Source organism: Rissa tridactyla, chromosome W (genome assembly GCF_028500815.1).
Source record: "Rissa tridactyla isolate bRisTri1 chromosome W, bRisTri1.patW.cur.20221130, whole genome shotgun sequence".
Lineage (NCBI taxonomy): Eukaryota > Metazoa > Chordata > Aves > Charadriiformes > Laridae > Rissa > Rissa tridactyla.
The window spans coordinates 3,152,709-3,168,948 of NC_071496.1; the positions used below are offsets into that span (position 1 = coordinate 3,152,709).

Consider the following 16,240-nt stretch of genomic DNA (forward strand, 5'->3'; position numbering starts at 1 on the left):
GCGGCCGCGGTGTCTTTTCAAAAATATGAGTATGAATTTTGACTTGGGTGAGGTGTGAAGACTGTTCCTGATGCAGCTGAAGAGCTCCTCGTGGAGAGTCTCATCCTCATGGATGAGGGAAGAGATGCTTGGATAAGGTCGTGAACATCCCAGGGTTTGGTTTGGATAAATATGAGTGTAAATATAATAAACAGTACAAATGTAAATATAAATATATTTTTTTAAAATGATATGTACAAATATGAGTTTGGGTAAACGTAATAAGTATGGTTATTGTTGAAGAGCAGGTTTTGTTCGGGGGGGTTAAGGATACTTCTGCGTTTTGTTCGGTACTTTGTGACCTGAGTCTTCACTGCCTTCTGTTCACTTTTGGGTCCCATTCGAGATATTTTTGACACTCACAGCCCTCGAGCGGGACAATGCCAGGTGTGGGTGTTAGTGGATGGCCATATGGGCTTGGGTTTTGTAGCCAGCACGTGCTCTGCTACTTCACACGTGTCTACTGTCATCCAGCTTTGTGTCTCGGTGTGATTGTCCTGTACTGTCACGGCACCCATGGTGGCAGGGATTTGCCTTTGGGATTAGCTTTTGGAGCCTTTTCTTGGTGCAGATTTTGATGGAGGGAAGCGACCAAGGCATAGTCCGTCCTTAAGAGAGGCTCGTTTGGATAAGTGCTGGTTGTTTCTTTTTGTAGTGCTGCAGAGGAATGCGAAGAACTTGGGCTAACACCAATATATTTACAGCAGGCGTAAATTATGTGTCCTTTGTAACGGATAAATAGAGTTTTGTGTAGATGCTGTCCCAAAATATGCCCGGCCAGGTGTTTGGTTAGCTACGATGCAGGGCTGGAGGGATGTGAAACATCTCCATGGTGGGAGATGTGTCCTTGAGTCACTTCTGTACAACAAAAAGTTTCCCAGTGGAAAAAAAATGTGTTTTGCCATTTGTTTTTTCAGACTGGGAAAGTGGGAGTGAAAGCACCAAGGAGCCCTTGCCCTGACTCTGTGTTCTGAGCGGGAGCACAACGCATAATTTGATTTTGGTTTTTTTCACTCTTTGCATAGCTGGGATGTTTGTTTCATCCCTTAGACTTGGACGCTCATCATGAAATGAGCTTCTAGAGGATTTTATTTCCTTTTCCTACAGAGCACCAGAAATAGAAGAAAGGGCAAATTCCTGGCATGGCAGTGATAACCTCTGATTTACGCAGGCTCATACTTCACACCTCCGTAACCCTGTATGTGTTGGGACGAGTGTGAGTTCAAGTTCAGGATGTTCTGGCTGTATAACTTGTCGAATAAATCAGCGCTATTGCACTAGGCAGAAGAGCGAGCGTTTCTCACGGCGCAAGTAGAAATCTCCCTTTCCACCTTCAAAGCTTTTTATGGCAGGGGACAGTAGATGTCTTGCCCGCGTCTATGGATATTTTAATATTGCTCCACAAAATCCACCAAGAAAAGAGCAGGGAATAGATTTGAATGTAAACTCTGAAAGGCGTCCAGGGCACGGGCTGTTGGAGCTGGGCTGTTGGTTATCGCTTTCTTCCTTGATCTTCCTGACTTGGTTTCGAACCAGAGTATGGCTTGATATGGCCAGTCCGTGGAGCTATGAATTTGGCTGAAAGAGGAGGAGGAGGAGGAAGGGAAGGAAAAGGAAAGAGGAGGAGGAAGGGAAGGAAAAGGAAAGAGGAGGAGGAAGGGAAGGAAAAGGAAAGAAAGAGGAGGAGGAAGGGAAGGAAAAGGAAAGAAAGAGGAGGAGGAAGGGAAGGAAAAGGAAAGAAAGAGGAGGAAGGAAAAGGGAGGAGGAGGAAGGGAAGGGAGGAGGAGGAGGAAGGGAAGGGAGGAGGAGGAGGAAGGGAAGGGAGGAGGAGGAAGGGAAGGGAGGAGGAGGAAGGGAAGGAAGGGAAGGGAGGAGGAGGAAGGGAAGGGAGGAGGAGGAAGGGAAGGGAGGAGGAGGAAGGGAAGGAAGGGAGGAGGAGGAGGAAGGGAAGGAAGGGAGGAGGAGGAGGAAGGGAAGGGAGGAGGAGGAAGGGAAGGAAGGGAAGGGAGGAGGAGGAAGGGAAGGAAGGGAGGAGGAGGAGGAAGGGAAGGAAGGGAGGAGGAGGAGGAAGGGAAGGAAGGGAGGAGGAGGAGGAAGGGAGGAGGAGGAGGAAGGGAAGGGAAGGAAGGGAGGAGGAGGAGGAAGGGAAGGGAAGGAAGGGAGGAGGAGGAGGAGGAAGGGAAGGAAAGAGGAGGAGGAGGAAGGGAAGGAAAGAGGAGGAGGAGGAGGAAGGGAAGGGAAGGAAGGGAGGAGGAGGAGGAAGGGAAGGGAAGGAAGGGAGGAGGAGGAGGAAGGGAAGGGAAGGAAGGGAGGAGGAGGAGGAAGGGAAGGGAAGGAAGGGAGGAGGAGGAGGAAGGGAAGGGAAGGAAGGGAGGAGGAGGAGGAAGGGAAGGGAAGGAAGGGAGGAGGAGGAGGAAGGGAAGGGAAGGAAGGGAGGAGGAGGAGGAGGAAGGGAAGGAAAGAGGAGGAGGAGGAAGGGAAGGAAAGAGGAGGAGGAGGAGGAAGGGAAGGGAAGGAAAAGGAAAGGGGAATCACAGAATGATAGGGGTTGGAAGGGACCTCTGGAGATCATCTGGTCTGACCCCCTGCCAGAGCAGGGTCACCTAGAGATGGAGGAAGGGAGGGAAAAAGCGAAAGAGCAGCAAGGGTCTTATCCAGCAAATAACAAAAATCACAGAACAGCAATTTGTGTGGGAAAGCAGTTAATCGCTTTGTTTTTACCCTTCTGAGCATGATCAGGAAAGAGCGGAGAGCGAGTCGGTGCTTTAGCCGCAGAGCAAGAAGAGTTAAACCCCGTTTGGTATCGATTTCCCACCGCGCACACGCTTCCCAAACTCTTGTTTTAAAAACCAGTTCTAGAAAAGCCTAACGTCTCGTACGCTGCCTCTGCTGAGCTGTGGTTAACGCGGATGTGGAGGAATTGCCAGATCGAATGCATTTCTTATTTATTTATTTTTTTTTATTTTAATGACAGATGGTATAAAGTACCTGACTGTGCTCTGGTGCTGATGGCGTTTGCTCAGCTTGGAGTCTGTCCAGCTGGCAGATCAGCTATTCTGTTCACACCTCTGCTGTGATAAGGCGTGCTATTTATAATTTGTAAGGATTTATAATTATATCCCCCGTTTCCTATGGAAACGAGGTTTACACAGCTGTGCTAGCTACACACTGTAGAAATTGTATAAATTGCCCCCTTCCCCCCCAGCCATTTTTGGATTCGTTAGCTGGCCTCAGCCAAAGCTGATGTCCCATAAATGAGAGGGATCATGCAGGAAAGCTGTGGAAAGGGTCAAAAGCCAGCGAGGATGTAGGATGTGGGAATGAGTGTGGGAAGAGCTTGCGCTATTGTAGACACCAGAGAATCCACAGTGGGGCTCGGTCGGTCCCTAGGGAAGAGCTGACCCCAAGTTGGTCAGACACCAGACTTTGTCAGCTCGCTTACAGGCATCTCTGGTTTTCCCATGTGCCATAGTTGGATGATGTTCCTGTTGGGTTTTGGCACTGTCCCCTGGGTGCGTGGGGACAGGAGGGAGCAGTCCTGGGTGCCACCATGCAGCAGCTGGTGATGGAGGATCTGATGCAAAGAGAAGGTGGGCTGTTGGGACTGGGGCCATGAGCAGGACCCTGGGGGTCTGGCTCTGCTCCCCAGCTGTGACCCATAGCAAGGACCTGGACAGGCTGGAGAGCTGGGTGGGGAGGAACCTAATGAAGTTCAACAAGGGCAAGTGTAGGGTCCTGCACCTGGGGAGGAATAACCCCATGTACTGGTACAGGTTGGGGCTGACCTGCTGGAAAGCAGCTCTGTAGAGAGAGACCTGGGGGTCCTGGTGGGCAACAAGTTGCGCAGGAGCCAGCAATGTGCCCGTGTGGCCAAGAAGGCCAATGGTCTCCTGGGGGGCATTAAGAAGATCATGGCCAGCAGGTGGAGGGAGGTCATCCTCCCCCTCTACTCTGCCCTGGGGAGGCCACAGCTGGAGCACTGGGTCCAGTTCTGGGCCCCCCAGTTCAAGAAGGACAGGGAACTGCTGGAGAGAGTCCAGTGGAGGCTACCAAGATGATCAAGGGACTGGAGCAGCTCTCTGCTGAGGAAAGGCTGAGAGCCCTGGGGCTGGTCAGCCTGGAGAAGAGAAGCCTGAGAGGGGATCCCATCAATGCTCAGCAATAGCTAAAGGGCGGGTGACAAGAGGATGGGGCCAGACTCTTCTCAGTGGTGCCCGGTGACAGGACAAGGGGCAACAGGCACAAACTGGAACACGGGAAGTTCCATCTGAACATGAGGAACAACTTCTTTCCTTTGAGGCTGCCAGAGCCCTGGAAGAGGCTGCCCAGAGAGGCTGTGGAGTCTCCTTCTCTGGAGACATTCCAAACCCGCCTGGATGCGTTCCTGTCCAGCCTGCTCTGGGTGACCCTGCTCTGGCAGGGGGTTGGACTAGATGATCTCCAGAGGTCCCTTCCAACCCCTGCCAGTCTGGGATTCTGGGAAGGTGGACTGTTGGGATTTGGGCCATGAGCAGGACCCTGGGGGTCCAGCTCTGCTCCCAGTTGTGACCCATAGCAAGGAATGTCCCCTCTGCAGGAGCAAAGCTGCTCTTTCCCCAGCTGGATGCCCCAGGTGGGTTTTGGGTGCTGGTGAAGAGCTGCCAAATGTGGTGTTACCACCTGCAAACAAAACTTCATGGTGAAATACTGAAATAAAGGCTGTCTTAGCTGACAGACTTTTATTCCTTTGTCTTCTACTGTCATGTGAAAGCAAGTAAGCCCTTCAGTTGTCTCTGCAAACACAGCAACGCTCATGCATCGTTATTCAGGAGAAGCCGTTGGCGTCAAAGTTGTACGATATTGCCCTTGCCTGTCAAATGCCGGCAGCTGACAGGACGTCAAGGCCAGAAAATCCTCCAGCTGCAAACATTGCACCGGGCTGGGGGAATTACAAAATATATGAGAAAAGAAGCCGTAGTGGGAATTCACGCAGCCGTAGCTCACCTAATGGGATGCCTGTCATGACGTCAGTCGGCGTCTTCCACCTTATTTAATGAATGTTGAAGATTAATTAAGCATTGTGGGGTTTGTGGTGATTCCTTGATTGAGAAGGAAAAGGGATGGAGAAGAAACAAACGTGCTCGGTTTCTCTCATGGGTTGCTTTGGTGTTTAAAAATAGTGTCAACAAATGAAAAAAAATCCCCTCTGCCACCCCGTAGTGTCGTTATTATTAAATAGAAACAGGCTACCGATTACAGTAAAAATCTTTTCTGAACCGCGCGTGGCTGGACTGGCAGCAGAATCCAGATCCTGGCATGAATCAGTCGTGATCAGCTGTGGTCATCGATAACCGAGTTACCTTAGAGGCGTCTCGGGAAGGTTTATCTAAACTGGTTAACGGCTTGGTATTTTCCAGAGGCAAGAGCTGGAGTCGGAGAACAAGAAGCTGAAAAATGAACTGAATGAGCTGAGGAAAGCTATCGCAGACCGAGCAACCCAGAACAACTCGTCCAACGATATTCAGGACGGTTATAACCTCCTCCTGAACCAGCTGAAATCGGCCAACGAGGAGTTGGAGGTGCGGAAGGAAGAGGTGCTCATCCTGAGGACGCAGATTATGAAGGCAGCCCAGCAAAAAGAGACGGGCAAAAACATGGTAATTGAGCGGGTAATGGGTTTTCTTTTCCTTTTCCCGTTGCGTTGCAGGAAATTCACCGCCTGCCTGAGCTGTGCCATGTCTGCTTTGGTAGGCTCTGGGTGGCAGGATGGCGCGGGGAGGTTATCGAAGGTTCTGCCGGGTTATAGGAGGTTCTGCCTATGGATAAGATAAAGTCCATGACATCGTTTCAGACAGTCCCATGGTGGTCTGTACTGCTGTAAGGTGCTTGACCCCAGACCTGCTGAGGTCTTGCCAGCCCACGCCAAGGAACAACTTCTCCAGCCCTGCACCAAGGTGTGGTGGTCTGAGATGGTTCCCGGTGGTGTTTTGTGACGTCTGGCTTATTCTGCCAGGAAATGGGATGGGGAAAAAGAGGTTTTGGACCAGGTTCTGCTTGCTTGATGCTGGTGCAGCTGTGATGTGTTTCTACTGGCGTGTAGGCAAGAAGAGGGCCTGTCCCATCGCATTCTTTGAGGGCTTTTTGTTCAGAGCCTGTTTTGATGGAAGAGCACGTTTTCTGAAAACTCTCACTTGAGCTTTTTAGTTCACTGCCTTATCATTCCTCGAGGTTTTGGTATGTTTTGTATATCAGATTCCGCGCACCCCTGCTTATCTCCCGCCCAGGTTCATGCATCCTCCTTCCATCTCCTAATCTCTGCTGCTGTCTGTTTGCATGCGTATGAATTCGTAGAAACTCTCTAGTCTGATGGATGCCCCGAGGAAGCTCCGTTAAGGATGGTTGGGAGTTGCTCGCTATCGGGAACTTTGAAAGACAGCAGGAGATGCGCAGGATGTCAAGCTGCTGTGTTTTGCATGTTGAATTTAGGAAAACATCACCACCGACGCCAGCTGGCCCAACAGTGACAAGCACATTGACCAGGAGGACGCGATTGAAGCCTACCAGGGGATGTGCGAGACGAACCGGTAAGTGTGGCACAAATTTTTCCAGCAGCAGGAGAGGGCTGACTAAACTGTGAAAGATGAGATCCAGCCCAAAATTAACAACATATTTTAGAGAGTTTCCAGCTTCTGTATTGTGTTCTGGGCCTTGGGTCGAGGACGGATGGTGAAGATGGGACCAAAAATGCAGGTCTTGTAATGGGTGAGGAGCCCTCGTTGTTGGGGCGGTGTGTCCCCAAGGGAGGGGAGATACCGGGCGGGTAGAAAAGCCAACGTGGAAGTGAAAAAAAATAAATAACGGATTTTGACTTTGCTGCCGGTAATAAATAGTCGTAAGACTAGGATTTGGGATATTTTTAAGAGTTACTTATTTCCGGTAAGTCCTCATGCTATGCTGGGAAGGCAGCACGGTTCCCCTTTTGCTTTCCAAGGCCCGTGATGGCGAACTGAGCTAACGAACACACGCTATATTCTCTGGCAACACCCGCATTTTTGCTTTTCTTGCATCTAAACGGAGAGTCGGGAACATTCATTTGATTACGGGTTTCCCGTAGCGAGGGTTAATGCTGTGAACATCTGTCTGTCCTTATAGTGACAGTTGGGCTTACATTGCGAAGCGTTAAATCCTCGCAGCTATCCAGGAAGACACCAAATAAAAAGTAATATCTTGCAAGAAGACAAAATGACGTGGATTAAACAGCAAGATGATATGTAAAAGAAACATTTATTTTACTGCAAGGAAATTGGATCTTCGTTTCCTTTTCTCTTGGCAAATAGAGATGTTTGAGGCTCTTTTAGTAAATAATTTGTGTTCAGCAAGGTAGTCAGAAGACTTAACCGTTGTGGATTAATGGCTTTTAATAACACAGTATACTTTGCCGCTTTGTAAACTGGTTGTAGAAGGTTATTAGCAGTCCAGGCTGGAAAAGACCATGATTTAATTAAGATTTTTATTCATACCTCTATGAATATAAGCAAAGACACGCCATCTTTGAATGCGGTATGAAAAATTATGAAGAGTTGCTTAACGCTTTCAGAACCGGATGGCCAAGGCGGTGCAACGTGCCCAGATTGATGTGCGAAAATTCAATGTATACGTGCCGTCAACTTTGGTCATCGTGTCTGCGCTGTATGTCCCTCAAATTCCTGCTGTAGTATGGGCTGGGTTTCCTGAATTTTGCATCTATTTTACTTCTTGGGAAAGCCCTAGGAGAACCTGTGGAGATCTCCTAGTGTGTGAGTATGGAGATGGGCTTGCTGGAAGGGCTGGCTTCCACATCACTGAATTTAAACATAGCTTAAAAAACTGATGGGTGGACCGCGTCTCTGCCCGTACTAGGACTGTCAACTTTGACTTTGGCCCATGGGCCTGGAGGAGTGGGGATTGTTGGGGTCCAGGACGCTCGTGACACTGGTTTCTCGCCTGGGTGTCATGTCTGGCTGGATCAGGACCAGCGTCTGTTTTTTTGGGTTTGTTTTTTGCTTTCATTTTTTTTCCAATTAGTTGCCATTGAATATTTGCCTTCTTGAAGTCAACTTGCTGATGAAATTTCTGCCCCTCCTGCAGCGGAGAAGTGATGAGATTGATTTAAACATCACATTTTGTCAATAAGTCACTGGAGCTCCGTGTGCTTCCTACTGCAGGGTGTGGTTTTTGGTCACTTAATGAATTCTGTGGCTTTTCTCCCATTTCCTTCCAACTTTCTCCTGGAGCTGTGAGCACTCGTATGGGATGTGAAATCCCATTGTCAGGCCCAGAGTTAATTACTCCCTAACCTGCGTTTTCGAGTGTGCACGTGTGGTGATGGTTAGTTGTGTTCAAGTGTTGGTGAAGGAGTTGCAGTCAAAATAAGAATTGCTGCTTTCATAGGGCATCTGTCCAACCGGTTGGGTTGTATCGCTGGTCCCCAACTTTGGCCGTCCTGAGCTGCCTGTTGTCTGCTCTCGCTCATCCTGCTGGGAGACTCCGGTCCTTCTTCCGCTGTTCTGGTTTCCAGACTTAACTTCTGGCAGTGAGGATGGAACCACACACAGAAATCACTAACAATGCTGCAATGATCTAACTTTCCACAGTGTGGAAATCTCTTTGATTTTCATAGAATCACAGAATGTGTTGGGTTGGAAGGGACCTCTAAAGGCCATCTAGTCCAGCCCCCCTGCAGTGAGCAGGGACATCTTCCACTAGATCAGGTTGCTCAGAGCCTCATCAAGCCTGGCCTTGAATGTCTCCAGGGATGGGGCCTCCACCACCTCTCTGGGCAACCTGGGCCAGTGTCTCACCACCCTCATTGGAAAGAACTTCTTCCTAATGTCTAATCGAAACCTGCCCTGCTCTAGTTTAAACCGTTGCCCCTCGTCCTAGCGCTACATGCCCTTGCAAACAGCCCCTCCCTGGCTTTCTTGCAGGCCCCCTTCAGGGACTGGAAGGGGCTCTAAGGTCTCCTTGGAGCCTTCTCTTCTCCAGGCTGAACCCCCCCAACTCTCTCAGCCTATCTTCATAGGAGAGGTGCTCCAGCCCTCGGATCATCTTCGTGGCCCTCCTGTGGCCCCGCTCCAACAGCTCCATGTCCTTCTTGTCCTGAGGGTTCCAGAGCTGGATGCAGTATTCCAGGTGGGATCTCACCAGAGCAGAGTAAAGGGGGAGAATTTTGAGGTGAGCTGCAGTTTAAGAAGTTCATGTGATCAGGCCTTGGTGCTTTTTGACCTCTTGAGATTTGGGAAGGCAAATCTGCAGTCGTCAGGCTTGGTTTCTTGTTCTCCCTCTCGTCTACGTCTCATATGAAGCTTGGCTGGAACTCGGCTCTTCTACTACACTAGCAGTAGCTCTCCCTACTGATTTCCTGCAGTGATTTGTCCAATGGCTCGTTAATCACCACCAGCTTCCCCCTTGTATGGTTCCCCGTGCGTTTGTTTGTGTAGTGGGTTGGTTTATAAACGGGAGGCTGGAGTTGATGGCAATAAAACAGATGAAAACAAACGCTCGGGGAGCATGGATTATTGTATTTGTCGATATAAATTAACATTCCCTCCCCCCCAGCACAAATTTGCATTCAGACTTACGTGGCTCTATACCCAAGTGTGTCAGCATGAGAAAGAAAACGACTTTCTCTTTCCAATCTTGATCAATAAATATTTTAATGGAAAGCGTGTCCGGTGAGATTGCAGTTCTGAAGTGGGATCGATAAGCAAGAGCCGCTTGTTCTCCCATTCCTCTTTACCCTGATACTTCTCATTCTGTAGGTGGTTTCTAACGGAGGTGGATGCTTTTCCGTCGGTCCCGTCTGACCCATGTGGTAAAGCCAGGGTCCACCCTTGGGTCACTCCTAGCTTGGAGTCATCATGTCTTAGCTATTTAGACTGGGGATGGAACGTGGCTTTATTTTGGTGGGAGGATAGACCTTCAATTCACATTATATGTCTATATAAACCAGGATTTTTAAATACAGCAGGAGGAAAACAGGAAAGTCTTCCCTGCCCGTGGAGCGATTCTCCTTCTCCACGCTGCTTTTGGGGGGAAAGCCCTTTGATGCCAGGTCAAGGGGGAGTTTGACTTAAAAGCAGCCCCTTATAAATGCAGTGAACTCAGTTGCTTTTTTTTTTTTCTTTTCGTTTTTTTTTTTTTTTTCCTGCTGACTTTCAACTGCTAAAGGGAGAAGCATCAAGTTAGTTTGCGGCGAATTTTCTGCTTCGGTAACTGAATGTAGGTTTTCTGTTCCCCATTTCAGTTCTTGGGGCCTTTCTTTCGAGCCTGTTTGATCTTGGTGGAAACGTAGAGCCAACAAAGGGACCAGGTGATGATGTTAGAGATAATAACCTGGCAGCTCAAAGCAGATCAGGCGTAGTCTTTGAAATTAACTTCTGTGATAACTTCCAAGTGATTTCGGTAGAGCACACGGCGCGCTCTCTCCCTTTTTTTTTTTTCCGGGTAAGTCCCACCTGCAGCCTCAGTGCACAGTGAAGGGCTGAGGCTTTGAGGATGCTTTTGCGGCTGGAAGAGGCCGTCGCATGGAAAGGGTTCGTATCTCTGCTCGCCGCTCTCCAGTGTGTCTCTTCTTATCGCTGCTTGCCACTCTGTCTTACATCTAATCTGGGATGTGCATTAGTTTTTCCATTTAATTAAAAGAAAGAAAAAAAGCGCGTATCTGTGTTTGAAAAGGAAATGCCCCTTCTTCTTTATTAAGAGATGCTAATTATCTGAAGATGCTAAAATTAACGTCTCCGGGGTTTGGTGTACGTGCACCTCCTTTAAGTGACTTGGAGGAGGGGAAGGAGGCGTTTGGGCAGGAATTTCTCTGCCTTTCACGGAGGCAATTTGCCAACCGCGGGTCCCCAGCTGCTCCCCCAAACCCCTACCTTCAAGAGAAGGAGAAATGAGGCTGTGAATCGCGTCCTTTCAACTCATTTCAGCCTTATTTGAGAGAAGGATTTACCCAGTGTTTTAGGAAATTCTTCTGGCAGGTGCCAATTAATCTAATTAACTAGAAAGACCCCTGTTGACTTCTAACGTCTTGGTCAATAGGAACTTGCCGGGAGAAGGGGATCTCGGCGATTTGTGAGTCAGCGCCGCGGTGGTGAACGTGGGCTGAGTGCGGTTTTACCGTGGGATAATGGCACCCCCTTGAGCTCCTTTCCTCTTTTACCACAATGCATATGATTTAAAAAAAAAAAAAAAAAAAGGAAGGAAAGCTAGTTTTCAAAGGAGGAAAATGCACCTTAAAAACGCTGCTTATCCTGTGAGATTTCCTGGGTTAATGACATTTAATAAAAAGTGAGGATCCTTCCTGGATTTTTTTTCTTTTTCGTTGACAAAATGCATGTTCTGCTAAGACTATCTGAACCAAAACAAAAACCTTACTAAAAAATTGACCCCAAATCAGACCAATAAACCATCTCCCTGCATCTGTCAAGTGTACAGATCCTCTTGGAAACTTGTTGTGTATTGGTAAAACGAAGGTTTTCATCTAAATTTGCACTTAGGACTTTTAACAGATGAATTTTCCAAACGCGAATGCCTGAAATGTGTGCGACTTTTGAGAAATACAGTGCTCGTACACCAGGATGGAGGGGATGTACAAGCTGTCCGGCGCCTCTTGAGTCCTTTTGTGGTCGTGCCGCGCCACCGCAGTTCTCACTGCTTTCCCCCTCCCCGTGAAAATTTGTTCTAGAAAATTTGCGTCTTGTGCTTTTCCACTTAAATTCCAAGAGCTTTCCTTGCCAGGGAACGGCATCTGCTACACGTCTTTTCAAAACAGGAGGTACATATTGGCTCCGTTCTTTTTTTTTTATGTCTGAAAGTTTAATGATACATTAAGTGATTATTTTTGTTTGTTTGGTTTTTTTATTATTATTTCCCCAAAGAAAAGCTGTTTTCAAACTTGCGCTGAAGTCAAGTAAAAATCTTACTGTAGCAAGTGTTTCTGGTCAGGTTGACAAGCTCCCATCACTCAAATGTGTTCAACGCCTCATTAAAGAAGATAAATGAGTTTCCTGCCTTTTATAGCTTAAAAAAACCCCACCCCCAACTGTTAAAAGGAAACGTTTAGTGTTCAAGTGGGATGAGACTTTTCTGGGCGCTTTTCTACCTGGATGGATACGGAGGAGATTGGATCTCATCTAGGTGCGAGGAAACAAACATCCAAGGGGTGTTTGGACCGAAGGTTGCCTGGAGGAAAGGCTGATGTGTTTGATGTGATGATTGAGGAGCCCCTTGACTGAAGTAGAAGGAAGAGAGTTTATTTTAGACCAGCGGAAGTTGATGCGGAAGGAAGGAAATGGAGAAACTTGTCTTAAAAAATGTCTTATTAGTGAGACGCGCTGGAGCGCAGGAGGTCTGGAAGAGGAGTGAGCTGTTCCGAGCTGTCCCTATGCGATAGGCAGTGGGGTCGGGTTATGTTTGCACTGTGGGTTGGACGTGCACATGGGCTGTTCCAGCTCAAAAATAGTTAAGATTTGGGGGGCGGGAAGCAAGGAAGCCTGTTGGCAGCTGCTACGGATCACTCTGTTCTTTTTATTCCCCCCCCACTGTGTTCGGACACCTCTTCCTTACCCCCTGTGCTGACTTCTCTCTCATTTATGCCCCTTGGTCCTTGTTTCTCTTCCCTGGTTTCTCAGCGTAAGGTTTTGATGAGGTTTTCGGCTAACTGGCGTGGTGTGGGCTTGCCAGCTTTGCCTTGCAATCAAATGGGAAACAGTTTAGCCTCACAGAAGTGAAAACTCGGGCTCTGACCTCCAGGAGTTGGGCTTTTTCGTGAAAACAGTAACATCACATGAATGATGGTAACCCGGGAGGTTGGACTGGGCGTTCTCCGATGGTCCCTTCTGACCTGAACGACGTTGGGTTCCCGTGTTGGCTGTGGGTGGGTTGGGGAGGAACGGGCTGCACGAGGATGTGTTTCTCGGCTGGGGAGCAAGGATGTCCACTAGCCAGGGGTGTCATACGGGGCACAACCAGGGCACGGTCCTCATTTTACCACGGTGGAAAAGGAAAAACAATGCCATGAAAGTGTGCTTTAAAAAAAATAAATAAATAAGGGTTCTTCACCTTTTCCCCTTCTATTGCAATTGACCTGTTGTCTTTCTCTGTCCTCTTGTTTCCTTTTTCTGTCCTTTATTTCTAGCAAGACTGAGGATTGGGGGTATCTCAATGAAGATGGAGAGCTCGGCTTGGCTTATCAAGGTTTAAAGCAAGTTGCCAGGTCAACCACTTTCCTTTTTTTTCCCCCCACTGCATCTTCTCCCCTCTCTCCCTTTCGCTTGCCCCTGTGTTTCTTTCTCTTCCTCTGCTGTTGTCCTGTTGTCCTCTAGGACCTGGTGTCCTCTCTGGGAGCAGCTGGAGGTGGGATATCCGAACTGGAGGAATTGAGACCCTCCTCTAATTTTCAGAGGAGTCGTTGGCGATTCTAATTGGGGGTTGCTGATGGTGGCTGTTGTCACTAATGCTTGAGCTGTGACTCAGCGAGAATCATGGCAAGTTGTGTGATAAAGGTGTTGGGAAGCCGTAATCTCCAGGAAGCCCCCCAAAAACCGTTTTAGATGGTTTTTCCTGTATTGCACTAAGATATAGCACCTCCCTAAAGTGTTTTCTCCTAATCCTTGACATGTCGGAAGCGGAATCCCTGTGCTTGTATTGCAACGCTGTCTGCTTTGCATGCTCCTCAGGGATTGTGCGCTCCCATCCATGCGTTGCCTGAAGGCGTGAGGAGGAAGGTGCCATCCTTCCACAGCTTTCCCCACATCCTGGTCTGGTGGGCAAATATCCCAGCGGGACACACCGGGGCAGTACCTACCAGTATCTCCTGGGGATGCCAGTGATTCTGTAAGGATCTCTCATCTCCAAGCTAGTGAAGGTTTAGAAACACAAATGGAGATTAAAGCAAGGCAGGAGGACTCCTGGATTCTTCTCCTGGTTCAACCTGGTGCTTCTAAGAGCTGATAATTAGTTGTTAATCAGTCGGTGCTCTCCTGCAGGGCGGTTACGAGGCTCCAATATATATGATTTTTATAAAAAATATGAAATGAGCTGATTAAGGACACCGGAGAGAGGAAAAGTTAAAATAATCTTTTGCATAAAGTACTCTGGAGTGGTCACATCTGAAGGGATCAGAGTAAAACCAGACAACAACAGGAAAAATGCCGGAGGTGATTCATTTGTTTTTCAAAGCAACGTAGGACCCCAAGTTTGTAGGAGGAGTGTGTTTTTTTTCTGAGGCTGGCTCATGGCTGATCTGAATCCACATGAAGAAGTACAATGAAAATTAAGTACTTATTTCATGGCAGGCCTCTCTTTTCCAAGCCTGTTAAGAATATATCTCCTGACAAGATGATTACGAGGCTGGGTGCATTATTGCCCATGTTTCTATAGTTGGAAAATACCTTCTTCGATCTCTTTGGTGAAAATGGGAGTAGAGATTGGGTTGTTTAGATCTAAAACCCACCAAAAAAAACCCCAAACTGGAGCACGATTAATACTTTTCACCCAGAAATCTTTCATAGAAAGCATGTGTTCTTTTATACAATCCTAAAACAAACCCACCCCAAAACAAGAACAACAAAAAAAACCCCATGCTTAATCATTCCTGCAGGGACACAGTTCACATGCGTGAATCTCCATGAATTTCCCAGTGGACCCGACAGAGCTGTAGCTTTTTCCCCCCTGGCACAGCTCCGTGTCTGTGCATGTCCTGGGTGAGTGCTAAGCTATGGACACCAGAGTCTTCCTCATCTTTGAGGACTGACGTTTGCACCCGGTGCCGGAGGAGCCGAAGCCCCTGAGCCGGATGTAGGGCTGTCCTTGGCTCTGCCCAGGAGAGCGTCCGTGAACAAGGCCATGGGCTTGGTTATCCCCCTGGCTCTTTCCTCCTCTTTTCCACCATCGCCATGTGTAGTCTGGGACTAATACTTTGCAGTTTCTGGCTTGATGCCCCTTTCCTTGGAGTCCTCATCCCTTCTGGAGTCACTTATTTTGGTCTTCTTGAGAGAGGTGGTGGACTAAGGGGATGATTTCCATGTAGAAGTGGGTAGGCAATACCCTTAAAAATCAATTATGGTGTCACTTGCCGGGTTTGCCAGCAACCCCATGAGCAAGGGCTGTGTACGGGAGGACAATTAACGTCTCGGTGTTGAATCATTCATCCGCTGCATTAAGGAAGGCATCTCGGTTTAGCAGAAGCTGGATAACGCGCTAAATAAATGCCTTACCCTTTAGCTCAGCATTTCCCCCTGGGGTTGTCCTTCTGCAAAGGCTCAGGGCAAGGCCGGAAGGAGACCTGGAGTGTAGGGGAGGAGAGGGTGGCAGGACAAATTATTAGAGAAAATGTTGGGTACCCACCTGAAAGTGGGAGAAGGGCTGGTTTCGGTGACTTCTGTCAGCTGTGTGTCATGGAGTTAGTATTTGTATGTCACGGAGTGCGAGGAAACAAGTATTTTTCCCTCTGCTGAAGAATCCTGGTGAAATTGGCAGCGATGATAAAAGCAGGAACCGATCAAGGTGACAGAAAATTGCCTTGTGCGTAGCTTTCTGCAGGTGGTTTATGAATGAAAATTGAGATTTCCATGAATAGACTTCTTTTTAAGCAGCCCTACAAACAGCTAGAAGGAAGTGTCAGCCTCTGCCTTTTTTGAAAACCCCAGCAGCAGCAAAGAAAGCCTGTGGCAGTCCCACTGAACGGAGCCGTTTGCAAGACACATAGTTTGCTTTTCAAGAGTAAGAACTGATGTTTGAAAGGGAATGAGCACCAGAACAAATGTCCTTCAAGCTGAGCTTTTGAGAACCCCGCAGGTGTTGATCCGCTTTGCTTTCTTGCCATGCATTTACTTGCTTTTTGCTAATGGGAAGAGTAAAGGAACCCAAATTTGTGATGCGGTTGCAGAAAAAAAGGGAGTTCTTGGACATTTTTGTCCCTCCCTTTTATTAAAAAAAAAAATCAAAACAAAAAAAAACCCAAACCAAACCCAAACTTTTGATCTCATGTCTCTAATTTCAAAAGTATTTCATCTGCAGCATAGCAAATGACAGAGTGATGTGGCAATAACAGCTGTAGCACCCCTTTGGGTATGTCAGTTTTATAGGGACGTTGACTGGAAACATCTCCCCAGTTGGCTGACTTTGAAGGATCTGAACTCAAATAGTGGTTACGAGGCCGAAATCACAGGTGTGGTCCTTT

At 48.0% G+C, this 16,240-nt stretch overlaps 1 protein-coding gene across 3 annotated transcripts in view; it reads left to right on the top strand.

The window, feature by feature from the left end:
• LOC128902110 (unconventional myosin-Vb-like) overlaps positions 1 to 16,240 on the top strand; it is a 154,371-nt gene that overhangs the window by 125,980 nt on the left and 12,151 nt on the right. For all 3 annotated transcript variants that reach the window (XM_054184497.1, XM_054184498.1, XM_054184499.1), the window contains 2 exons: positions 5,436 to 5,675; positions 6,505 to 6,602. In XM_054184497.1, coding sequence (XP_054040472.1) covers positions 5,436 to 5,675; positions 6,505 to 6,602 — 338 coding nt within the window. The remainder of the gene's footprint in view (positions 1 to 5,435; positions 5,676 to 6,504; positions 6,603 to 16,240) is intronic.